The sequence below is a fragment of the Vipera berus genome (assembly GCF_964194415.1).
Source record: "Vipera berus genome assembly, chromosome: 3".
In the NCBI taxonomy this organism is placed as follows: domain Eukaryota; kingdom Metazoa; phylum Chordata; class Lepidosauria; order Squamata; family Viperidae; genus Vipera; species Vipera berus.
The window spans coordinates 157,644,218-157,671,472 of record NC_138204.1 but is presented as its reverse complement, the minus strand read 5'-3'; the positions used below and the strand labels follow the sequence as shown (position 1 = coordinate 157,671,472).

Sequence of the window (27,255 nt, the reverse complement as noted above, 5' to 3'; positions counted from 1 at the left end):
CATGGACTTCATTGTTGAGTTACCCGACAGTAAGGGCCATAACGTTATTTGGACGGTGGTAGACTTATTTTCTAAGCAGGCCCACTTTATTCCCTGTAAAGGGTTGCCCTCAGCACGTCGATTGGCTTGGCTCTTTGTAACCCACGTCTACCGTTTACATGGAGTGCCACGCCGTATCATTTCGGACAGAGGAGTTCAGTTTACGGCACGTTTCTGGAAGGAGTTTGTTAAATTCATCGGGTCAACCCAAGGACTCAGTACGGCGTACCACCCTAGCACCAATGGTGCAGCAGAACGGGCCAATGCTGCCGTTGAGCGATATCTACGTTGCTATGTTTCGTACCAGCAAACCAACTGGGTGGATCTCTTAGCGTTTGCGGAAGTAGCGTATAACAACGCTGTACATAGCAGTGCGGGGTTTTCCCCTTTCAAAGTGGTTATGGGTAATGATTTTGTTCCCATCCCCGAATGCAGCCCGGGGCACGAGGATCCCTGTCAGCCACGGGAATGGATGAGGCAGATTGAGGGGGCCTGGGGTGCAGTGAAAAAAGCGTTGGAGCGGGCTGCGATAACGAATAAGGAGCAGGCTGATAAGAAGCGAAAAGAGTTCGCAGTCCCGAAGGTGGGGGACCTGGTCTACCTGTCTACTAAGTATCTGCGTGGCCAGGTTCCCTGTAAAAAGCTAGGGCCCAAATTCATCGGACCATTCCGGGTGGTACAGGTAATTAACCCTGTAACAGTACGGCTATGACTACCAAAGATCCTAGGCAAACTTCACCCAGTATTCCACAGTAGCCTACTGAAACCTGCCACCTCAGGCGCAACGGCAGTGGGGGAGGGTGGGCCTGGGCCCACCCATGGCGACCATTATGAGGTCCAAGAGATCCTTGACTCCAGAGCTCGTCGGGGGGGCATCCAGTACCTCATCAGGTGGAAGGGATATCCTGTGGAAGAGGCGACGTGGGTGGGGGAAGCAGATGTTCATGCTCCTCGGTTAGTGCGGGCATTTCACCGGTTGCACCCTGGGAAGCCGAGGGGAGGACGGGGGAACACCGCGGACAAGGTGGACGTTTGCTTACCTCTTGTGTCTTCCCCTGCAGGAGGGGCCCTGGTAGGAGGGGCGGCATGTCGCGCCCCGCGGGCTCGACGCCCAGCGGCGCCACGGGCGCGACACCCACCAGCGCCGGTTGTCTCTGTTCCTCTTCCTCCTGCCTGGTCCGGGAGAGTGCCTGGCGGCCTGGAACGGGAGAGCGCCCGACAGCTGCGTCGACGGCCTCCTCCCTCTGCCGACCAACAGCTGCGACGACGGCCTCCTCCTTCTGCCGCCCAACAGCTGCGACGACGGCCGAGCCGGTTGAAGCCGCCCGACAGCTGCACGACGCCCGAGCCAGTGGAAGCCCCGATAGTGCGCACGCGCGTCGTGCGACCCGGCCCCGCCCTGCCGGCTACGGTGGCCTCACAGGACCATGGGGCCAAACCAAATGGTGACTTGGCCCTTGCGGCGCTGGCGGGCGGGGCCTTCGGCAGCGGAGGCCGTCTACGACAGGAAAGGACTGGGGGCTTGCCAGTCTTGCAAGGGGGGGCCGCGCAGCAGGGCAGCAGTGTGTTCGCGACAGGAGGGAAGGTGCCGGGTTCAGGGACGGGGGTGGGGGTGGTGACTAGCGGCGATGGGGCAAGCGTTCGCGGGGAGACTCACCTGGGAGGTAGAGGGTGCCGAGTGGCAGGGCGTGTCACAAAGGGAGGTGTTTGGGAGAAACGGGGGTTAAGTAGGGAATGGGCGGAAGTGGGTGCGGTTGGGTGGGGCGTGGGTGTATACATGCAATGTGTATTTAACAGCGTTGGATGCGGGTAGCAGCCAACGCTGGCTTTGTTCCGTTTGAAGATCGTTTGCTTTTGCTTATTAAACCACTTTGGAAACTCAGCTTTCGTCTCGGTTGCTTGAATCTCCTGCTCTCCGGACGAGGTTTGAGATTGCGCTTAGTTGCACTTTCAGCATCCTTTCATTTTTATCCTCATTGTAATCTAGGCCAAATTCTCTCAAGATTCATGATAGCTGCCAGAATGCTGGAGAGAAAAAGAAATAAAATAAATCTTCAATAGTAACAAAAAGCATGGCCTGGCCTGTCTCCACTCCCCTATTTTCAGCGATTTGATTGATAGAAGCCATTTCAGCAAGAAAACATATTTCACTGTTTCCACCACAATTTTATAGCACCTTACTTTTACAAGAAGGGCATGCTGATGGACTGTCAGATCTCCTAGTAAAGAAAGTCCATCATACACTTTTAGTGTTTCGTTTAGGACAACTTTCAACACTTCGCCTGGAGACACTTACATATGGGAATTAATCATAACAACTCTTAGAGGGTAGTATCTATCTAATTTTATTTATTGTTCAAACATACCACGAAGAGGTGATGTTTTGACATTGTCATAAGTCTCTAAGTTGGCTAGTTGGACTCAGATACTTCAGGTATCCATGCATCAATATTCAGCCAAATTGCAATTAATTAACCCTTTTAATGATTTTTGGGAGCATTCTATTCCCATAAGACAAAGAAACTAGAGTTGGCAACTGTATTTATGTCATTTATGAATGTATGATTGTTATTGTGCTCCAAAGTTTTCCAATGGTCCAAAATTAATATTGCAATATGAATCCAAAATTAATATTGCAATAAATGATTAATAAATCTTTTTTAAAAGTATCTTTGGAGGCCTTTCTAAATGCCAAGCACAATTAGCTCAATTTGATAGGAGGCATATAGATTAGATTTTAATTTAACGTCTACATTTGTTTAACACTTTTGATCTTGGTTGCAAGGAAAAGTTGGGTATAAGTCAAATAGTCCTAACAGGATGAGGAGTAGCCTTAACAAAATTCAGCTTAATGGCCAGAGAACATGAATTTTGAAAATTACATTTATGCCTATAGCCCTCTGTCTCTTTGTATATGACAGCAGTGTTTCTCAACCTCAACTTCCCCTGGTAGTGGAAGTCCATACAGCAAGGGTATCAAACTGCCAACCCGCAGGCTGGATGATCATAGTGAAACCGCACCCACTCCATGGCCAGCAATGAATGAACGAACCTTTATTGTCAAAGTACAACCATGTGTACACTGAGATTGGCTGAGCCTCCCTTCATGCCCCCCCACACCACAACTCACAGTGACAACAAACCCACCATCTTGTTACACCGTGAGCTAATTGCACAACACACTGGCCTCACAAGTCAATCATACATAAAATTATAAAATTATTTCCCATTCAAGAGCCTAACAGCCCATGGATAAAAGCTGTTCTTCAGCCTGTTGGTACGGCTGGCTATACTCCTGTATCTCCTACCCGATGGTAGGAGAGTAAAGAGATACCGACCAGGGTGTGAGTCGTCCCTGAGAATTTTCCTCACTCTTCCAAGGCAGCGAGCCCTGGCGAGGTCATCCAGTGGTGTCAGGGGACAGCCCACAATGTCTTGTGCTGTGCTCACCACCCTCTGTAATACTTTCCTATCCGCGGCTGTCAGGCCAGCATACCAAACCACAATACAATGCGAGAGGACGCTCTCTATAGTAGACCGGTAAAAGAAGGTCATTAGTTGTTGTTCTACCCTCTTCTTCCGCAAGACCCTGAGGAAGTGGAGTCTCTGTTGGGCCTTTCTGGCCACCTGGGTTGTATTAACTTTCCAGGTAAGATCTTCACAGAGGTAGACTCCCAGAAATTTAAAGAAGGAAACTCTCTCCACACAGCCCCCCCCGAATGTAAAGTGGGGCAGGTTCCTCTCTTTTCCTCCAGAAGTCTTAACACCATCTCTTTTGTCTTGCCGATGTTCAGGTGCAAGTTGTTCTCTGAACACCATATGAATAGTTTTTGTACCTCCCCCCTGTATGCTGTTTCATCTCCACCTGTAATAAGACCCACTATGGTGGTATCATCTGCGAACTTAATTATCGCAGTAAATGGGTAGGACGATACACAATCATATGTGTACAATAAGTATAGGTAGGGGCTAAGCACGCAACCCTGTGGCGAGCCGGTGCAAAGCTTCAGGGGGGTGGATAAAACAGGCCCGACCCTCACTGTTTGTAGCCGGTCGCTGAGAAAGTCTTTAATCCAATCACAGATGGAGGGGGGAAAATTCAAGTCAGTCAGCTTTTCAATGAGAGTGCTTGACAAAATGGTGTTGAAAGCCGAGCTGTAATCAACGAAAAGCATCCTGACATAGCTTCCAGGTTTCTCTAGATGGCTTGCTACAGAGTGTAGAGCAGTAGCTATGGCATTGTCTGGCAAAAAAGTCACGTCACAACTCGTCACGTGACGTTGTGAATTTGACACCCTGCCATACAGCTTAAAATTGCAAATGCTAAGAAACTCTGAATAGAGCATCCTTCAGCTGGACCTTAGAATAGGATGACATCAGTTTTGAAACTGTTGGTTAAGCGAGTGAGCCAAATTTATATACCAAGTTAAATGTAACAGGAGAAAATAACAATATTCAGAATTCCATTTAAAATTAAAATCTATTTTAATTATAACTGATATTAAAATGAAAAAGCAATATAAATATTTAACAATAGAAGGAAACATTTGGTTATTTTTTAAAAATTTCAGATTAAAAAATCCCCAGGGGTGCCTGTAAGTTAATGAAGATTTAATGAGAAATAATTATTACGTACTTTAATGCACACCTGCTTCAACAGAACATAATGCAATACAGGTGCTTACACAACATCCCTCTTAACTGGAAACTATTGAGAAATTAATGGGAGTAGCAAGCATTAAGGGTGATGAAGTCCTCTGGGAAAATCAGCACGAGCAACAGCTAATATTATATCCTTAGTCCCATGTAAGGAACCAATCTGCATCTCTTCGAGGATAAACAGCATTTCCCATTACTTGTTACCATTGTCTCTATTGCCTAAGGCAGGGGTCTTCAAACTCGGCCCTTTTATGACTCATGGACTTCAACTCCCAGAATTCCTCAGCCAGGCACACTGGCTGAGGAATTCTGGGAGTTGAAGTCCATGAGTCATAAAAGGGCTGAGTTTGAAGACCTCTGGCCTAAGGCTTCTGTGAGTTTGAGTTCCCCAACTTCCAGTGTGACCTAGGCAAACACAAAAGCCCCCCCCCCAGCAAAAATAAAATTATGTGTAAAAACTGGGAAAAATAACTTTTTTTCCTGTTAAATGACACTATATTTTCAATTGGAATAGCGTACCAGTTCTGTCTTAGAAATGATCCTCTCATGTTCCCTGTACATATGTCCCAAGATCCATGGTATGTCTGTGCAATGTCAGGATGATGTCTGCAATAACATGATTGCAGCCATGCCCTTTTTAATATGCACCATTCATGCAATGCATGGGAAAAAGGGGTTGTGGCTTCAGTCATGCAGCTGTGGACAACATCTTGACTTTTTTGACAGGACAGTCCTCAACTTTCTACCCAAATTTTCTGTTGCTAAGCCAGACAGTTTTTTTGCTCCATTTTGCAACCTTTCTTGCCACAGTTTAAATGAATCGCTGCAATTGTTAAAGATAGTCACACGTGGTTGTTAAGTAAATCTTACTTCTAGCTTTCCCACTGACTTTGTTAGGTTGCAAAAGGTGATCGTTATGACCCCAGGATACTGCAACTGTCATAAACACGTCAGTTGCCAAGCATCCAAATTTTGATCATGTGGCAATGGGCATTGTACAAATGTCATATGTGTGAAAAATGGTCCTAAGTCACTTTTTTCAGTGACATTGTAACTTCGGTCATTAAATGAATCACAACACGCTTTCAAAATAACACATACTCTAGACTAGAGGACTTCTAGTATACAGTACAGTATTAGGTACAGTAATTCCTAATTTATTCTCTAAGGAAGGTATTAGAGACTGACTAGCTGCCATGCCAGTACCAAGGGAATAAAAAATTCCTTGGTTTTCTAGATTGAAAATGAAGTTTCTGAAACTGTTGCAACTTGTCGTCTTAATTCAGATTCTGACAGCTGGTTTTGGACCAACTACTGAGAAACTCCCACATTTAATTCATTTAGTACCAATATCTCAGGGGCTGCCACAAAGAAGAGGGAGTCAAGCTAATCTACAAAGCACCTGAATGCAGGTCAAGAAGCAACGGATGGAAACTAATCAAGGAGAGAAGCAACCTAGAACTAAGGAGAAACTTCCTGACAGTTAGAACAATTAACCAGTGGAACAACCTGCCTCCAGAAGCTGTGAATGTTCCAACACTGTTAAGTTTTTAAGAGGAGACTGGACAGCCATTTGTCTGAAATGGTATAGGTTTCCTGCCTGAGCAGGGGGTTGGACTAGATGACCTCCAAGGTCCCTTCCAACTTTACTATTATGATGATGATTAATTTCTCGTTGGTTGTATAATTGTAATTTTGACAAGTATTCTTTGAAGTGCTTAGCTTAGCTGGTATTTCAGCTTGATTAGTTGGATCAGGCTGTAAATTTTCTGACCTTGAACTTTTGATACTGTGTTCTTGATTATGATGCAGAGGATTTTAGTAGAAACAAATAGCTTATGAAATTACTGTTTTGAAGGGCAAGTGTATTTAGCTGTGGAGTTTAATCTAATACAAGACCATCAATTGTATGGTCAACAAAAGTAGGCAACAACAGCTGAAATGTTTGCTTGTTTACACTACAGAAACTATAGATTTAGAACTAACATGGTTTTGTCTTGCAAAATTAGGCAATTTGATATTTTCCAAATGCTTTAGCCTCAAGTTCTCTTCAGTCCCAATTGCTCAAGCATGACCAATGACAAGGAATTATGGGAGTTGTTCCAAAATATGAGGATGGCACCAGGTTACCTAGATCTGCATTGTTCTGCCAGCATCTTATTCAAGCAAAACTAACCAGTTAGGAGCTGGTGATATTCAATTTTCTTCCTCATCAAATGCCCAAGGATCTAGTCATTTGTAGGACAGAAATGTTCTTAACAACAAATGAATCTATCGTTAATGTAATTTCTTTCTCACTTATGATTTTTTAAAACCAGTTTCTCAGTTAATAGTATTCTTTTAATAAGCAAAATCGCTTTTGCTTATTATGACACTATTATCAGGCTGTGTTTCTTTTCAATTGAGGATGATTAATCTTATTCTGCAATTATTGCCAAGAAATACAGTATTTGCAAATATTGTTAAAAATATCTAATTAAAAAAGAACTTTCTGCTTTTGACATTGCATATTCTTTTATCATTAAATGCTTTCAAGCTTCATATGGCTTTAAAGTGTTGCACATTAAGTATCCATTTTGATGAGCTCCACAGTACTTTTCTAGCCTGAATGCAAACTAGAATCTACCTCTATTAATTAAAGGGCCACATCTCTGTTCTATTATCATCTTATTCTTAAGTTCTGGAAACATGTTAATAAACAGCATCCAAAAATCCAAGGCCTAACCATCTAGAAACAATGATCACCAAAGATGTTGGTGCAAGATTATGCAGAACATCTAAATAGAAAACCAAATTCCAGTTCTTCAAATGTATTTTTAAAAAAGGAAGTAATGAACTGTGAAAACATGCATACATCCAAGTAATATTATAGCTTAGGCAAGAAATAATTTATCTATACATGCGAAACAAATGCTGAATACTTACCTGAAACTTAATTGTGACTATAACAAAAATGCTGTTGCCTTTCCAAGATGATTCACTCTTCAAATGTGTTCACAAAGTAGACAAAATAGAGGTTCCTTTTGTTTCTGCTTGGAATGTTTTTATCCCATTACTGTATGTACTCAACTTTTTTGTCAAGTTATTTCAGAAATTATAAAATAAAAGTAGCAAATGAAACTTCATCAATTTGTGGTTATCCATTAATGCATTTGACACATTAAAATGTATTTGGGTATGGCAATGTGAGGGACGCGGTGGCTCAGTGGGTTAGGATGCTGAGCTTGCCGATTAGAAGGTCAGCAGTTTGGCGGGTCGAATCCCGAGAGTGAGCACCTGTTACTCGTCCCAGCTTCTGCCAACCTAGCAGTTCGAAAGCACGTAAAAATGCAAATAGAAAAATAGGGACCACTACGGTGGGAAGGTAACAGCGTCCCGTGCGCCTTTGGCATCTAGTCATGCCGGCCACATGACCACAGAGACGTCCTCGGACAAGCGCTGGTCTTCGGCTTTGAAACGGAGATGAGCACCGGCCCCAAGAGTTGGAAACGACTAGCACGCATGTGCGGGGGAACCTTTACCTTTACCTTATGGTAATGTGTATTCTCAACTTTAGGAATTGTATTTATTTTTATACAGTATCACATTTATACTTGCCACAGTCATAAACAGACTCTCATTAACAATCATATCCTTGGAATTAATAACACCTTTAATTTTCAGAAAGAAAAGGTGACCTGAAAGTAGCAAGAGCAATCATATTACATGATGATATTACAATACTTGAAAAGTTGTCAGTTCATAGCATAATCAAATCTTAAAATAAACCAAGTATTTGAGTCTTTTAAGAGAAGGAAAGTGTTCAATTATCTAAATCTAATTTTACAGAAAAACATTTCCCTTCCATCACTGTTGTTTTACTTTTAGTCCTACAAATTGCAATTCTGGTAATTTAAAAAATCCAAATATCTTTCTGTTGTCCAAGATAACATATTCATGGATACTTTCATTCAAATTATAAACTCAAATACATTTGAACATTTACTAGTGACAATTAAAATATCAATTATTGAGCTATACAGAACAATGAAATAAGCAATTCCCTGCTGTCATTTTTAATATTTTACATTTTAAAATAGCTTAAGGCTATTTTTATTTTTTAAAACACAATTTCATGGAAGTTTGTTTTTATATTTGATAACTACAGCACGATTATTGTACGTAGAAGATGGAAAGATCTGGCAAACCTATGATACTAGTTGGTGAAGATGATAGAACTTGCTGAGATGGCCAAATTGATCTATTTGATTAGAGAAAAGATGTTTATTGCTGACTGGAAACTCCTTATGGACTTTTTGCATTTAAAGGAAAAATGAACTTATGATCTATGGTTTTGAGAAATAGGACAGATTATACAAAGAAGAGTCATGATACAACTTTACAGAAAGAAATTTACAGTTGTACTTATAATTACTGCAAAGATCAGAAGCCCACTTCTAACTTTTTTTTCTTTTTGCACTTTTGCTTTCTCTTTTATTCCTTTTTTCCTTCTTACTCAATTTTAGTTTGCATTAATTTTTACTCATTTTTAACTTTCAATAATTCTGTATTTTTAAAAAATTACTATTTCAAATGTAATGCTGTTTATATATCTGCTAGTGGACAGCCACTTAAATATGAGCCAGCAGTGTGTTGTAGCTGCCAAAACAGCCAATGCGATCCTAGGCTGCATTAATAGAGGGATAGAATCAAGATCATCTCCCATGCTCTTTAACACATACATTAAGCCATTGGGAAAAGTAATTCAGGGATGTGGGCTAAAGTCCATCAACATGCAGCAAATGGGAAATAGGCCTAGGATAAATGTCAATATGTATTTCATCAAGAGAGCATAAGTGCTGGAAATAACGTATTTGCTTTCAGGTACGGAATTCTGCAAGGCAAGCAAATCTTATAGGAACATCTTATATATCATGGGTTACATAAAATATATGAACTCTAATAACATGGTATAGTTAAGCTGGTAACTGAAATCCATACCCAGGGATTACAACTTACAACCGACTTTCCAAACTTCTTGCTGGCAACACAAATAAGATGGAAATATTGATACATTTTTTTTGTATACAGACACAAGAAAATGTTTTATTTCTTGCACAAACGTTTGAGGGACAGAATCCTGCTGTTTTATACCTGTACAACATTTTACTAAATCAATGATCCATATTAGAGCCAAGAACCATAAAGCACAATATATAAGCATTTTAACATGAAGTTATTTAGATCTAGATTTGCTCTCTATTATTCTTCCCTATGTTAGCCTGTATCTGTCATTATTATTTTCCTTTTTTTGGGGGGGGGGAGTTCAATAGATCTTATAGAACAATGAAGGCCACTGAAAGTTTTGTGCCTATTATGGATCTTCCCTATCTCAAATCATTTAAGGATAATTAGTATTTTATTTTACACAATGGAATATTTGGATCCACAACCATATCCTTATTAACAAAAATGAAATTATTTTGAGTGTTTATCATTTTCATACTGAAAACTCTTTAAAAATGATACAGATATACAATGAAGAAAATATATCAAAATTTAAGCGATGGCAAAGATGGAAACATTTGCACCGACACAAACTTCCATCCACTTATTTTTTTTTTGTAAAAGAAGCCTAAAGAATTCATTAAAAAGAATCAGACTAATTTTAAACAGTAAGAAACTGGAGACTATATGAGTGTTCTTAATTTTAAGAGCAGCACTGTAGCAGTATGTGATTAAATAATAGACATGAAGAAATTTTTAAAAATTGCCATCTGAAAACAAAATAGAAAAAGGCAACATTATGTAGGACGCCATTAAAACAATTTAATTCTGAATTTCTGATAAAAAGAGAAATGCACTTCTTAGTTTTAAGATGCTGTCCTGATGCGCCACCCCTAGGTATATATTTCATTTCCTGGCCCCAAAACAGTGTCCTATTATTACTTTTTTAATACTGGGTTTACTCAGACATGTAGAAGCGATACATAAGAGCCACAATGATAGCTGCTATTGCTGGAATCACCCAGTTGGTCCATGAACTGGAAAAAAAAACAACACATTATTTTCATACTATACCCACTAGTTATTAAATTCATTTACAGGTTGTCCTCATTTAACAACTGTTTGCTTAATGACCATTTTAAGTTACAACAGGTTACTTGTGACCTTCAAAGTTACAACTTCCCGCATTTCAGGTGCTTGGCAACCGGCTCACTTTATGACTACATAATCCCATGATCATGTGACCATGATCTGCAACTTTTCTTTTTCCTGTTTTCCAGCAGAACATGGCAAAGAAAACACCCATCGGAGATGCCGGATTTGCTTAACTGGGTTAACTTAATGACCACATGTTCAGTTAATTTATTTATTTTTATTTTATTTTATTAAATTTATATACCGCCCTTTCCCGAATGACCACGTTGACTAGCTTTACAACCCTCATAAAAGAGTCATAATATCAAGACAGGTCACACAGTGACCTGCTCAATGACTACAATGACTTGCAACCCAAATTATAGGCCCAATTGCAAAAGTTAAGCAAGGAGTCTCCCTGTATTTTCAATAAAGCGATTTTATTTTTATTTTATTTTTATTTTTATTCTCCGAAGACTCAGGGCGGCTTACAAACTTAGCAGATTTTTTCAACATAGTAATAAATTACCTTGTTACCACATGCTTAGGCAAGCAGCGAGACAATCTGCTTAGAAGTAAAAGTATTTACACAACCATTATTGAGTAAATATAATTAAGACTGCCTTTGTGTCTCAAGAGAAGGCAGGCTTCCTGAGTTAAACTATATGAAATGCAAAATAATAAAAGTTCGGGGGGGGAGGGTTTAGTTAAAAGTAATCACAAAAGTATTCTTAGATGCAGCCCGACTTAGAGATGTCTTCTGTTTAACCATCTGAGCTGTTCAGGAAGAAACAAACCCAACAAATTCCTCTGGACTCACACAACTGTATACCTCTCAAAACAAACCCAAGATATATAGGAGACTCCAAAGGATTCGTGAAAACTTCAGGAGGAATAATCAATATTCATCCCTGGATTCCAGCCATCCTTCCTAGCTTTTCGAGTATGATGATACATCTTAACTGAAGATGATATGATATACTAGATGAACCATGTGGTATGGGAACTAACTTGCTTACATAATTAAGAAATTAAGATCAATGTTTACACATGAATTATTAAAAACAAATTCCTGCTACCGTAACTGCTACCGTAACTGCCCACCCAATTATTATCCCAATCTATTCTTAATAGAACTCGTGCTGGGTTATAAAACTATTAGAACACAGTACTATCAAATTGCAAATTGAATAAAAATCGTACCTGGCATTAGAGTCAACAGTAGTAATATAAGGGCCCTGAAAGTCAAAGGCATTTAGTTACAGACCTTAAATGGTTTCTATGTTTTTCCCTCTTAATAGAAAAATAGCTCATACAATGACTGAGATCGTTTTTCTGCTGGGCTTCTTCAAATTACCCCAGGTTTACTATTGTAGCTTGTCTTATCTACTTTGAGGTATCATTGAATATTGGTGCTCCCTTGTTAGTTTATTCTGATTCACTGAATTCTATTGTGTATGACATGAGATCCAAACTCTGCACAAACAAATTAAATATATGAATTACACTGTGTTTTTAGGAGTTCCATTTGAAACATTTTCACCTATAAATTGATCACGCAATTCTCAAAGCATTCAATTTGGTTACTATTGGGTTACAATATGAAAGCAGAGAAGATAAATGATTAACATTTGTCCATACCATTGTCCTTCAAAATGGAAAAAGCTGAAAGAGGCACTACAAAGGAATGTTTGCCAATAAAGATCAATTATCCAACTTTTATTACAAAGTTTAAACATTCACAAGGAACAAAAAAATCAAAATGACCGCCCACTTTTGCTCATAAAATGTAGGTAATAAAATTGATTGATTGATTTTTTGTATATATGAACATTTTGGACTTTATTCAGTATTGACTGGTGATGGACCACTTTACTGCTGAAAATTGAGGAATGTGTACATTAATTCAGTTTGAGCCTGCTCAATATTAACATATTTTGGTTTGAAATCTCAATTTTCAACTGATGCGTATGTTATTAATTTTATTAAGGCATAAGGAATTATGTACCTTCATACAAATCCATTAGCCAAGAAAATCATACAACATCAATCAATATCTGATTGCAAGATATATGCAGTTTGCTGACAGAAGAATTAGTATTAGTATTTTTGATCAGAGAGACTGGGTAGAAGAATTTTGAGCAAGCTGTTCTATGATATATATTCAGGCTGTTTTCCCCTTATCCTTTAGATTTATATTATAATCAGCTATTGATATAATTAATTCAGATTATACAATTTGTATTTTGTATATTATTAAAAAGCTAACTTGATAATACTTCCAATAAAATCCTGTTATTCTCTTTATCGCTATTATTTTTGGTTACTTGGATTTAACATCTTTCCTCAAAAGTTTTTTGCCAATGCAGAGCTCACTTTTCTGACATGTGCCCAAGCACTTTGTCTGAGATAGGTTTTATTGTTACCTTACCCGAACAACAAGGATTCAGTAAAATACACCTTAATATGCACAATATTTTTTTTACATTTTGCTCAATATTGTTAACTCCAAAAGAGCACCTGGCTCTGACTAATTTTTACTGAAACGTGCTACCTATTCTAATAATACACCTGGTATAATGTAAGGATAGGGACGCGGTGGCTCAGTGGGTTAGGACACTGAGCTTGTCGATCAGAAGATTGGCAGTTTGGCGGGTCGAATCCCGAGTGCCGCGTAACAGAGTGAGCGCCTGTTACTCGTCCCAGCTTCTGCCAACCTAGCAGTTCGAAAGCATGTAAAAATGCAAGTAGAAAAATAGGGACCACTACAGTGGGAAGGTAACAGCGTTCCGTGCGCCTTTGGCGTCTAGTCATGCCGGCCACATGACCACGGAGACGTCCTCGGACAAGCGCTGGCTCTTCGGCTTTGTAACGGAGATGAGCACCGGCCCCTAGAGTCGGAAACGACTAGCACGCATGTGCGGGGGAACCTTTACCTTTACCTTTTTATAATGTAAGGGGAAATAGCTTTGACATTATCTCTACAAATTTTAGAGAAGTACAGAAACCCGGAGACTCTGAATTAAACACAAAGCCAACTACCTTCTCTCATCCTTAAGCAGAACAATGGCAAGCCATTTGTGAGAAACCTCAGCAAGAAAACTGCAGGGACCAGTCCAGGTGGTTACCAGGAATAAAAAAATATTTTACATTCATAAAGTTTAGGGCTCTATCCATAATTCTTCTGAATAAATGATTTGTGGTATAGTCTTTGGTGATGCTCTGCTCAAGGTTCTCTAGAATTATTACCTAATAGACCAATTGTAATTAATTCTACATCATCAAGTAATACACGGCTGACTCACTGAGATAACGTTAAACCACTCACACTGATTAACAATCTAGTAACTATCCTGTAGAATTTATTAAAGAATATACGTTCAAGTATTGATTTTCATGTAAACTCTTGGAAATAATTCCTCCAGTATAATGAATAGTCAACAGCCCTCCTTTATGTATAGGATATTTCTGCTTAAACCTTTGTGCATTCTAGCCCCAACCCACCCCTCAAAAGATAGACACTGCATTAGAAAATATTTGACTGGGATGGAGATAAATAAACAGTAAAGTTCTGTCAACCTCCCCAAAACCTGGGATTCCTGTGAGAAAACATAGCCATGGTTATGTTTAGTGTTTATTTAAAAATGTTATAATGAAACAAGATTTGAAATTTGAAAAAGAAATGCTTACCGTTGGTTTTTCAACTTTTTCCCAATCATCCTGAAAGATACAAAACATTTTGTTAGAAATATATATCTAATCCATTCATGAATCACTTGGTTAACCTTTCAAGAGATAAATCATCTTTCCTTTAAAAAATTAGACAAGTGTTTACAGCATACACTCAACATAGTATATAGCACAGCTTGAATCACAGCAATGACCGAATGATATGCAAGATGGTATTAAAAGAATTAACATGTACAAAATCATAGTGAAATACAGGTTTTGCAATATTTTCTACTGCCTTTGTAATGGCAAAAGCAGCAGGAACAGATATTATATTGGAAGGTAAAGTGCTGAGATATCATTTTAATTGAGGCTGTTAAAATTAATTCTTGTAGAGAATCAGGCAAGGGCTGTGTATATATCAAAGCTGTACCTTTTCAGAGAGAACCATTAATCGGCAGGAAGGCCCATTTACAAAGAATTTAGAATGAGAAATCGAAATATACATGTTTTACATATGCTAATTAATAATTTTATGTACATTTTTCATCGGAAGGGAAACTGCAGTTTTGAAATAAATTAATAGACCACAGTATTGAACCAAGGGATTAATAAACCTAACATTGCATTACCAATAGGAAGACATTGCTCACTAATAATATCCCTTTTTTCCTTCCTGTTTGCTCTGTTATTTGAATTTATAATATTTCATAGATTATTTTGAATGTAAAAGTACAATATAGAAATATATTGTAAAATATAATACTTCAATTATTGCAATTTAGATAAAATGCATTATACAATTGTGCCAGTTTTTGCATCCTGAAAAATACTTTGAACAATTATAATTCCTGATAAGAGGCTACAGTGACTGGGTAGTACAAAAATATCTGGATGAATCTAGGTTACAGAGGAATGTTTTCAACAATTCTAACTTAATAGCTTTTATTAAAATATGAAAACTACAGGTAGTACTCGACTTACGACAATAATTTGAGCCCAAAATTACTGTCGCTAAGCGATACAGTTCTTAAGTGAATTTACACTCTTTCTTGCCATAGTCGTTAAGTGATTCCCTGCAATTGTTAAGTTAGTAACATGGTTTTTGTTAAGTGAATCTGGCCTCCCCATTGACGTTGTTTGTCAGAAGGTTGCAAATGGAGATCACCTGACCCCGGGGTACTGCAACTATCATACCTACGAGTCAGGTGCAAAAGTGCCTGAATTTTGATCACGTGATCATGGGGATGCTGCAACAGTCGTAAATATGAAAAATGATCATGTTGCTTTTTTCAGTGCCGCTGTAAATTTGAATGAACTGCTGTAAATCGAAGACTACCTGTATAAGAACATTAATATCCATGCTTTTTGTACTTACTGGATGAAGCTCCCCTATAATAAACGTTTCTGACAATGACCTGGCATCTGTAGAATGTCCAACATCTTCAAAACTTTCTGTTGCATCTCCGCCTGCTTGTTCCCTCAGGACTTCTTCACCACCAGGGTGCTGTTAAATAGAAGAAAGCATGGAGACTTCAATGTATATACTTTAGCATTGCTGTAACTTGCACTACACCAGACATGCCAAACTCACGACGTCACATGACATCACGCAACGTATCGGAGCCTTTTCACCTGGCTTCCGGATGACGCGTCTGGCCCACGGGCCGGCAGTTTGTCACCCCTGCACTACACAAACTCATCTACTTTGAGCACAATTTACCATTCTAATATTTTTAATGTACAATCTGAAAATAAAGTTCATTTTTCCCTGTTCACTAATCAACTTTGATCTTTTTTCATCGTTCCAATACCATAGTATTATAACTCCTATAATAAAAGTTAAATGTCCGTTTAACCAAGCCATTATTTAGTCTCCAGATTTATTTATTCAATTTGTGTCCACTGCAATTATGGAGAATCTTGGTGGTTTACAATTCATTCATAAAAAATAGAATAAAATCTCCGCAGTCCAATAAATAAAAATTACAAGAACAAGATAAGGCAACATAATAAAACCTCCATAATACACAGATAAAATGAAGATAAGCAGATTGCAGTTAATATGTAAGCAATTACAAAGCAAATAAAATCAATCACAATACTTCATATTCCTAGTGCTTTATTGAATAATTCTGTTTTAATAACTTGCAGGAAATTAGCAATGTTGAAGTTGATAAAATTTTCAGGGTGAAGTTATTCTAGAGCAGGGGCAAAGCAACAGAAAAGTAGTTTCTGTGTGCTTCTGGTCCCTTTTACTTCAGAGAGAAGTAAATTAGCATTTTCTCATTAACAAATTTTCCTAGCATATATTACTTAGACGGCTCCAAACTGTAGTTTAAGATCATTCTGCAAGTATCTCAGTACAAAGCCACGTAGAGAATAAATGTTAAAACTAACATAATGAACTATGTTGAGTATTTGGAAGCATACGAACATGTGGGACCCAGAGCACAGAATCCACAAGCTGATCTGTACCAGCAAACAGATGCTACATTGTGCATCAACAGTATTTTCCAGATAGTCTTCAAAGTGCAAATAAAATAATAAATAAAATAAAATAAAATGTAGTTAAAATATTCACAGAGAACTTTTTAAGCAATTGACACAGTATGATCCACTGTCTGTTTCCAGCATTCATCAAAAATGCATTTGCTAATAACAAAATTCCTGGGAGGAAATCAAAATTACATGTTCATAAACAGCTCAACAAAAAAAAAAACTGTTTGGGCTCAGCTCTGCAGTATAAACAGGCAGCCATTACCTCAGGGTAGGAATTATGTTCCTATTTTATATAAAGACAAATATATTTGAGTTGTTGCTGTGTGTACCGTAAGTTAAGAGTTTCTTAGAGCAGGGCTATCAACAACTAACAGTGTTAGGCATATGGTGATAGCCTACATAGTTGGGTTGAAAATATATAAACTATGATGTTGTGACTTTAAGATGTTAATTGGCCAATGGGTGTGTAAGTGTTCTCATGGCCATAAGAAGGAGCTAGGAACATAGCTTCTTTCTCTCTGAATTCACTGCTCTCTCTACTATTACTGTTTTGCTGTACTGTTGGTTTACTACTGTGATAAACCTGAACTGTGTATTGACCTCTGGACCGGTAAGAAGACTTTGTATTTGGAATACTCCTTGGACTGTTACTAATGTGTATGACCTGGACTGTTAATTTTTGACCGTGCATTTTTGTTTTTACACCACCTCAAAAAGTAAAATACTTTCTGTTTTCACACCTCAGTGTACTCTTGTGGTTACTGTGTGGCTCTTACTGCTCTCAGTACCCTTCCTTGTCTGTGCAACTCCTTGGTAGCACAAGGAGACCTCTGCACAACAATTCCTAACAAACAGTAATCCAGCTGCAAAGTCAAAAAGAACAAGGCAAAAAAGTATATTAAACTGTGGGAAGAATAGGAAATTAAGCCAATGAGCGAAAGCAAGCTCAAAATTATAACCAATACACACACAATCTCTACATTCCATAGCATGGTCTAATTTCACCAGCTAGCTTGCTTGTTGTATTTCTATACTAGCATTACAGAAGCCTCTTGGAACAAAATTCCATTTATTTATGGAAAAACCAGCCAATTTCCTAGCATGGATTTTCACCTACAGGTAGTCCTCAGTTAACAATAATTCAGATTGGAATTTCAGAACTAAACAATACAGTCATAAAGGACAATGACACGTACCCACATCACTAACTGACCAAAAATCCTAGCACTCCTCACTGCTGTCATTAATCAAATCCCACTGGTTGTTAGACCCACCCTGATCCAAGTCATTCTCAGCCTGGTCCCTCCCAGTTCAGAGCCTGAGTAAGGTAAGAGACTGTTTCCTTTTGAACTCCACTCACCTGCCTATCTCCTTCCCATCTCTGCCTTTTTGGCTGCTGCGCACACCCCTGCCACCAGCTGCCTCCACTGTCCAGCCTTGCCCCTTACACTGCTGTACCAGCTAGAGGCTTCTTGTGCCAGTGCAGCAGGGATTTCTCTTGTGCCTCACCCAAGCTTCTGTTTGATCACCAGACAGGATCTCTGTTTGGGCTCCATCCCGGGCCTTCTGCAAAAGAAGCTTGGTGCACAAAAGCAGACCCTGGCTAGAAGGGTTCTTCTGCAGTCAAGCATCCTAGGCATTTTTTCCCGTAACAGGCATCTCGCTTCGGCAGCACATATACTAAAATTGGAACGATATAGAGAAGATTAGCATGACCCCTGCGCAAGGATGACACGCAAATTCGTGAAGCGTTCCATATTTTCACCGCCCTGAGTCCTTCGGGAGAAGGGCGGTATAGAAATTATAATAATAATAATAATAATAATAATAATAATAATAATAATAATAATAATAATAATAATAATAATAATAATAATCATCTTAATCTTTTACAAAAGAAGGGCACAAATATAGGCTGTTGTTGGTACACAAAGGGCCTGGATGGAGCAAGAATCCCCTTGTGCAAATCCAGTGTGACTGGGTTTCAGGATCCCCTGCTTTTGAGGATCTTCCCTCTCTTGTAATAGGTGGAGTTGCACTGTCCCAGATGGATCCTGTGAATTACGTGGACTCCTGCTTAAAGCCTTTGCACAGCTTTCCACTGTGCTCTGATCACAGCACTCCTGCCTTAAGTCGCTTCCCAACTGGATTACTACAATGTGCTCTACATGGGGCTGCCCATGAAGAGTATTTGGAAGCTTCAGCTGGTGCAAAATGCAATGGGGGGACAGTTTTAGGGGGCACCTCTGCTCTGTATCTGTATGCTTCAGGCTGCAATTTAAGCCCTTCATCGTCTGGGGCCAGATTTCTTATGGGCCTGTCCCTGCCTAGTGATCACTACGGTTACACTGTTTTTTCCAGATCATAAGAGGCATGTAAAGGACAACTCCTAGAATATATAGTTTACCTGTATTACAGACTTCCTTCTGCTCCAATGAATCTGAGGCTGCATGAACAATGGCCATAATGATGGAAAATGCAGGATATATTATGACATATCTGGAGGATAGCTATCACAAGCAAAGCCATGTGAGATCTCATCAATGTCAATCTAGAATTGGGTAATCGAAGGTGGGAAACAAATGAGAACTCTTTGAGGGAGATGGGTGGTTCATAAATGTGGAAAACACTGCAGCACAACACCTTTCTTTAGGCACATAACATAGTTAAAAACCTCTCATCTCTCATGAAATCCCACCTGCATTGCTCTCTCCAAATATTAAGTGCAATCTTTGCCTACTGGAAAACTATTCAGTTCTGAATATTGCTCTAATCCACGGGTCGGCAACCTGCGGCTCCCAGCCGCCCGGTGCGCGCGCACCTCTTCGAACGGGCAGTGGTGCGCGCACACCTCTCCAAATGAAGAGTGGCACCGCCCGTTCCGAGAGGTGCACGCGCACCTTTCCAAAGGGCGGAGGTGCGCGCGCACCTCTCCAAGCCGCCGCCGTCCCGTCCGGAGACCTGCCGCGTTCACGGCAGCTGTGCAAACGGGATGGCGGCGGTTTGGAGAGTGCGCGCGCACTTGCCAAACCGCCGCCATCCCGTCCGGAGACCTGCCACGTTCGTCAAACATTGACGAACATGGCAGCTGTGCAAACGGGATGGCGGAGGTTTGGAGAGTGCGCACGCACCTCTCCCAAGCCACCGCCGTCCAGAGACCTGCCGACGTTTGGGGAGGTGCGCACGCACCTCTCGGAATGGGTAGCGGCTCCCGCTTTCGGCAGCTTTGCAGACGGGCCGTGGCAGCTTTTGCAACAAGCGGGGCCGCTGCCCGTTCGCGCGGAGGTATGGAGACCTGCCGACGTTTGGGGAGGTTTGGGGAGGTGCGCGCGCACCTCTCGGAATGGGTAGCGGCCCCGCTTCTTGCGAAAGCTGCCACGGCCCGTCTGCAAAGCTACCGCTTTCGGCAGCTTTGCAGACGGGCCGTCGCCGTCGCGCAACCGGGAACCGGTTCCATCACACATAAAAAAAGGCAACTGCGCGCGTCCGCGCATGCGCAAGAAATTTTTTTTGTGCATGCGCGTGCATGGACGCACGCACGCGGCTCCCACTTTTTTTTATGTGTGATGGAACCGGTTCCCAGTGGCTCTTTTCCTTTTTCGGGTTGCCGACCCCTGCTCTAATCCAATTTTCAAGTATAGAAAATCTTCCAACGTAGATACTTTCAAACTGTTCCAGTCAAAGAATTAACAGTACCTCAAATCCATAATAAGATACCTTGTTTTTGTTCTGTTCTTATAGCTTTTTGATGCTTTTTATAATTAATCGCTAGTTTTATGCATTTACTTACTGATTTAGTTTTGTTGTATGCTGCCCAGAGTCCCTTTTGGTGAGATGGGCAGCTTCATCAATTCGATAAAATAAAATATTCTATAAAATCTAAAAAAAAATATTTGTGTTGTTAACAGTAATTACTATATGTGAATTTTCAAAAGGTTATTTTTTCCCCCTAAACAAGATATTCAGGTGTAGAAAGCATAAAATGCTTACACACAATGACTAAGCAAATGTACAGATTAAAGATTATGTCTGGTCATCCCACTCAAAAAAGGCTAAGGGAGGGCATCCAAAGAAGTTACACAAGACTGACATGCAAATATGAGAGGCAAATTCTGCCCTTGAATCAGTTCTGATAATGAAACACTCAAGAGAATGAAGCAACAGAGTTAAGGATAAAAAGCAACCCAGTACTTTAAGGATTACTCTTAACCAACTGAATCCAGAAAACAAGTTAGTTTACGTAAGTTTACTTAAACATTTCAGAACCAATAGTCATGAATGTCAAACAGTCAATAGTTTAACATAGTTTAGTAGTAGCTACTGCATTAATAAACACAGGCTTTTATTTTACTAAAAGCCTGAGAAAACAAACTAAGGACATATTTGCTCCATATGCAAATCCCTCTTATACAGAGATATTTTTTTTAGAAAAAATCCACTTGTTAATGGATCTAAAATTAATTCAATTATGTAATATTTTGCTCTACAAGTAAATGGTAAACCTGTACTGTGCTGTTATACTGAATGTGCAGAAATATCAAAAGTTAGTAGGATTAACTTAGGCATTCAATAGGTTTTAGATGGAAATCGCTGGGGCTAAATTTAAAAACCCAAGTGGAAATAATTAAGTGTACACTAGAATTTTGTCCTCCTTTAGGATGAATTATTTATCAGCTTTCCCAAATTGTACTCCCAATGTACTGATCCCAGTAAGGCAAAGTAGACATCTAGTAAGATCTATGACATAACTGTATGTTCCATGGAAAAAAGTCATTAAAAACAGCCATATATATAAATTCTCACGTAGATTAAAAATACAATTATTTTCTTTACTCAAAATATTTTCTACAATCACTCGCTCCATATACCTAGAGATAGCAAAGTATTTTTCTTCATAAGATAAATTACATTCTCAAAATTAATACACACTTGAGCTACCCATTCATCCCATACTACACTAGAGAGTTGTATAATGATTGGTAGTAATGGAAAAAAAACTATTTCATGGTTGTTAAAAGCAGTAAGAACTCTGGAATCTATCTGGCCCTATCTGACCCAACCTTTTCTATGGTATTATCAATATATGTAGAACTGCCAGAACTCCACAGCTTTGGAAAGGACCTTGGAAGTTCCCCCAGCATTGGAAGATTAGGAAGCCAAGTTCAGGGGCGGGGGGGGGGGAAGCTGACACCAGATTCAAAGATTGCATTTTGGCAGCTGTCCCCCATCCCACCCCCACCGCCCAAATGCAAACTCCAACCAGTTCAAAAAGATTTGGAAACTAAATTGTAGTTTTTAACATGAGAGAATGGGGAAAAACACTTAAGTATATGGGAAATAAACAAATCAACTGTACAGAATGGGGGGGGGCACTTAAGTATATGGGAAATAAACAAATCAACTGTGCTGAATTAAAGATTACATTTTCTCAGGCCACCCTCACTTTGGAAGGCAGCCACTAACTCAAGAACCAAATGCAACCTTTGGCCAAAAAAAACAACACTTGTGCATTCAAGCCTCATCACATGGTTTGCAATGTGGTACATTCTTTAGAAATGATTTAAAAGAAATGCTTTTACCCTCATGCTGAAAAAAATTTGACTGGCTTTAATAAACTGCAGAGACATGCTCTGCTCATCCTAGATTTAAACCATTTTCTCAGTTGCAAAATGTACATAGTCCTAATTAATTGCTTAAGTTATTAAAGAAACTGCAAAGTTACTTTGAGCTGAGCTCAGATATTAAATAAAAATCAAGGAATACCGGTAATGTAGATTAGAACTAATGTATCATTAACTGTTGATTTCTTTATAGCATTTATATATTGCTAACTTTACAGTGATTCATGGCAATACGTTTTCAAATAAATAGTTGATTAAAGAGTGCCTTCAATCCAATCAGAGCATCCAGTAAGGGATTTCATATTGCTTCTCAGGTTAATATGTTTTGAAATATAATCTGAAGGAGACAACAAGACTCATAATCAAGAACAGTAATCCTGGATTTAAAGCAGAAAAGGGTTTTCTTGAGAGACCTGCTAATATATCTATACAATATAAGCCAATGGTACTCTAGGAGGATACAACCTTGAAAGTTCTTCAAAATTACTATAACATTGTGAATTTTAATATGACAAAAAAAGCAAATTAAACATATTTAAATGCATTTAACATAAATTTTACTTACAGTTACTGTGCATTAAAATTAAATTACATTTTTATCGTCCATGATCATGACATTTTTGAAAGGCCAAATGTTCTATTTTATTATATGACAGGATCTAAAAGCCAGCAAGATGGTATCCTGTATACTTTTTCCTCAAATTCACCCAGTTTGTCCCAACCTTTTCCCTACATATCTTATATGGAATAACAGAGATTTCAAAGGTAAATATTTCTCTTTGGCAACCATCTAACAAAAAAGAAAGAAAGAAAGAAAGAAAGAAAGAAAGAAAGAAAGAAAGAAAGAAAGAAAGAAAGAAAGAAAGAAAGAAAGAAAGAAAGAAAGAAAGAAAGAAAGAAAGAAATCCAATGGACTGAGTTATATATCATCTAAAATCTACACATAAAGAGGAATGCCAACAGTTTCCAAAGATGCTGTTCCCTGAAAATTCTACTGTACCTAGATTCGTGTGGAAGATGTTCAGTATATTAGTATTAGCCACAACATAGTTCTGGAATACAGGTAGTCTTCAACTTACAACAGTTCATTTAGTGACTTTTCAAAGTTACAACAGCACTGAAAAATGTGACTTATGACCATTTTTCACACTTACGACTGTTGCAGCATTCCCATGCACACATGATGAAAATTCAGATGCTTGGCAACTGGTTCATATCTTTGACAGTTGCAGTGACTTCTGACAAGCAAAGTCAATGGGGGAGCCAGACTGACTTAATAACCGTGTTACTAACTTAACAACTGCAATGATTCACTTAACTGTGGAAAGATCGTAAAACGGGGCAAAACTCACTTAACAAAACTAACTTAGCAACATACCGGTACATTTTTGGCTCAATTGTGGTCGTTGAGGACTACCTGTAATAAGCTGGCTATTTATTATTCCATACATACTGATATATGCACCTGTGGATTTACAATACGTGATGTCAAAGCTGCAGTCTTTGAAACAAGATTATTCTATTCTTTCTTAACACTGCCATTAAACTGATCCATCTCAGCATTCATTTCTACATTCTATTTTATTTGGCTGGCCCCCAAATACCATAAGAACTACCATAACCATGCTTCTTTCCTCAGCCCAGATAAACTAAACAGAATTTCAGTTTAACTCGGCAAACTCAGAACAGAGTCCCTGAGAAATGGCACCGTTAAGTACGCAGCATAAACTAACCATGTCACAATACCTACTAATATTATCATTCCCTAGCCCAGAAGCTAAGAGAATTGAGAATATCGTTCAATTTACATGAATGAAAATACAGGCTTACTTTGTATCTCTCATCACTGGATAACCTAACCTGGAAACATACTTATATTATTCTTGTTTTTGGAAAATTATTTGTATTTATTTTAGAAGTAAATGTTTCTGCTTTTGCATCAAAACTATTATTTCACATTTCCAGAGAATTCAATACATTTTTAGAAATATATTTCATAGATATAATGCACTTAAGTACTGAAAAGTTCCAAAACTTTAAGAAAACTTATCAACAAGAATTAAAAATTTGATGTCCTATGACCTATGTTATATACCTAGTCCAAAATAAAAGCAAATGAGATTAAGTTTCAAGATAATCTTTTCTATACTATGAAACCTATTTGGCCAAGATTAGATTGAAATATGTTAGCAATTGTGTAGATTTCTATATATTAAGTATTAGGTAAGCAACATGTATAACGCCACTGGATTATTAATCTTTATTTTAAATGTTCCTATTTGTGTTGCAATTTGATAGATCAAAGGATATACAAACAAGATCTAAGCAATGCAATTGTTCATACCAGGAAAAAAGAGGCATGATCTATATTTATTTGCTGTACTTACCCAAAATATATAGTTTAACCTGGTAATTTAGGTAGTATAAACAAAAACAAAATATTTACAGATTATACCTGCAGATATCCACATACATTTCAGCAGAATGAAATAGCATGAGACTATATCTACTCTTGAACATGTGGATAAATGGTATGTTTGTCCAGTCTGAGTCTTGTTATGCATTATAGATTCATAATCACAATTATCATTTTCCCAAGCTCCATCTTCTAATATCTCTCTGCTCTAATCATTAGAGATCATATGCTTGTCTATGCAAATGTTACTGGAAAATGATGACTTGTCCTTAATCTTTCTTCATTACAAGAAAGACATTAGTGAACCATTTATCTATGAATATCGGGTAGGTGAAAGGTGCATTACTTAATAGAAGCAAACAAAGGATTTCATTTCATCATAGCGAATCCTAGAACCTCAGCAAATTTGTTTTTCTAAATTATATCAAACTGGCTCTTTCTGCAATTATCACTTTTATTCCACAAATACGTCTTGGTGTTAATTTCAAATAAATATAATCCATTGTTTATAAAATGCCGTATTTTTTATTATTTTTTTGCAACGCAAGCACCTGGATGTACTTAAAGCAGCCACCACTAGACTGATGTAAGTTTCCTAACTTCCCAACTGAAGTTAAAGGTTGTGTCAATTTGAACCTTGGCACAAAGCAAAACACGCTAGCTCTTAGCGAACACTTTTCACGCAGGATCCTGCAAACCTCCCAAACCTGAACGGCTCCGATGTTAAATTGTACCCTGCAACTTTAGCAGCACGTAATAGCGGACCCAATCATCCTCCCTCTCCTAATTTTCCAGCTCTATATACTCACTTCTTCTAAAAACTTCGTGAGATCGTATACGCGACGGTTTATAATAATCCAAGTACTCTGGCTATGGTTATGCTCCTGGATTTCCTCGAGCTTGTAATAGCAACCCCGCCACGGCTCTTTCTCAGACTTGTCGCCGCTGGACTTCGTCATCGCCGCTTCGTTCGGTCCCCTTTTGCAATGCAAACTCAGACTTTCCAGGCGAAGCACAGCAGCAGCAGCAAGCAAGCAAACCGGCGGAACTGAACTGCGGAGTGACCTATGAGCCTCTCACCTCACGCAAGCGCAGATAAAGTCTTTACGAGAGCAACCTTAAAACTGCACGCGCCACCCTCTGCTTGAGAGGAAGGGAGAAAGAAACGGAGATTGGGGGGGGGGGGGAAATCGCCTTTGTCGGTTTCTGATTGGTTGACCGACTGCTGCTGGGTTGGTTTTTCTGAATCAACGCTCCGGGATTCCAAGAACCTCGGCTTTCTTACGCACGAAGGGGAGCGGCGGGGGAGAAAATCAACGAAAGTGACATAGAGATAAAGCCGTGAAAAGGGACAGAGTAGACCGACATATAACAGAAAACGGTTACACGATGGTGCACATTATAAATTGTACCCTCGGGTAAATTGCTTCAACTGTCGGTTTGTTTGTTATCGAATGGCATTATTTATTTTATTTTTTATTTTTATTTTATTTTAATTCCATTTATATCCCGCCCTTCTCCGAAGACTCAGGGCGGCTTACAAGCTTAGCAGTAGCCTTCATTCTATGTATATGCCTGCTTATTAGGGCTTTCACACACACCCCAAGCGGCATTATTACAAAGTCAGCTTAATTGCCCCCAACAATCTGGGTCCTCATTTTACCTACCTCGGAAGGATGGAAGGCTGAGTCAACCTTGAGCCTGGTGGGATGCGAACCTGCAATCATTGCAGGCAGCTGGTGTTACTTAAGGAGGCATTAGCCCACTGCTCCACCAAGGCTTTTTCTATTGTTGCAAAATATTTTGAAAGCCTGATGTAATACAGATGGAAAACTGTTCAATGGGTATTTATGGTGCATTAAAGGACATTCCAAGAAGTAGCATTGTCCACAAAAGGTTATCGCCAATAAAGTAATTTTTACTGAGGTGTATGATTCTTTTATATTATTTTTAGTTGGTATAATTTAGCCTGTTCAAAGTTGGTGTATATTTGGGGTTTTACTCTAAACTGGTAGAGCCTTTCTCATACATCATTGAAACTTTGTTGTCTAAGTTGAACACCAGTAGTAGCGTAGAAACACCTAAAGAATATACTGTTATCTCTGTATTTACTTATTATATTTATACGACTCCCATTTCGTTAACAAGTGACTGTGGACAGCTTACAACATGGTACTTTCCAACACATTTATATGACAAATATCTCACCATGGTCAGAATCTCTATGGA

The 27,255-nt window shown here is 39.0% G+C and overlaps 1 protein-coding gene across 1 annotated transcript; it reads right to left on the bottom strand.

Moving 5' to 3' along the window:
• Positions 1-8,332: 8,332 nt before the first annotated feature.
• CYB5A (cytochrome b5 type A) lies at positions 8,333-26,851 on the bottom strand. The gene is made up of 5 exons (XM_081324824.1): positions 25,836-26,851; positions 15,866-15,994; positions 14,509-14,538; positions 12,022-12,056; positions 8,333-10,721 (listed from the first exon to the last, which is right to left on the bottom strand). The coding sequence occupies exons 1-5, from the start codon at positions 25,983-25,985 to the stop codon at positions 10,643-10,645; spliced, it is 423 nt and encodes a 140-aa protein (XP_081180950.1). The 5' UTR covers positions 25,986-26,851; the 3' UTR covers positions 8,333-10,642.
• Between the last annotated feature and the right edge of the window lie 404 nt (positions 26,852-27,255).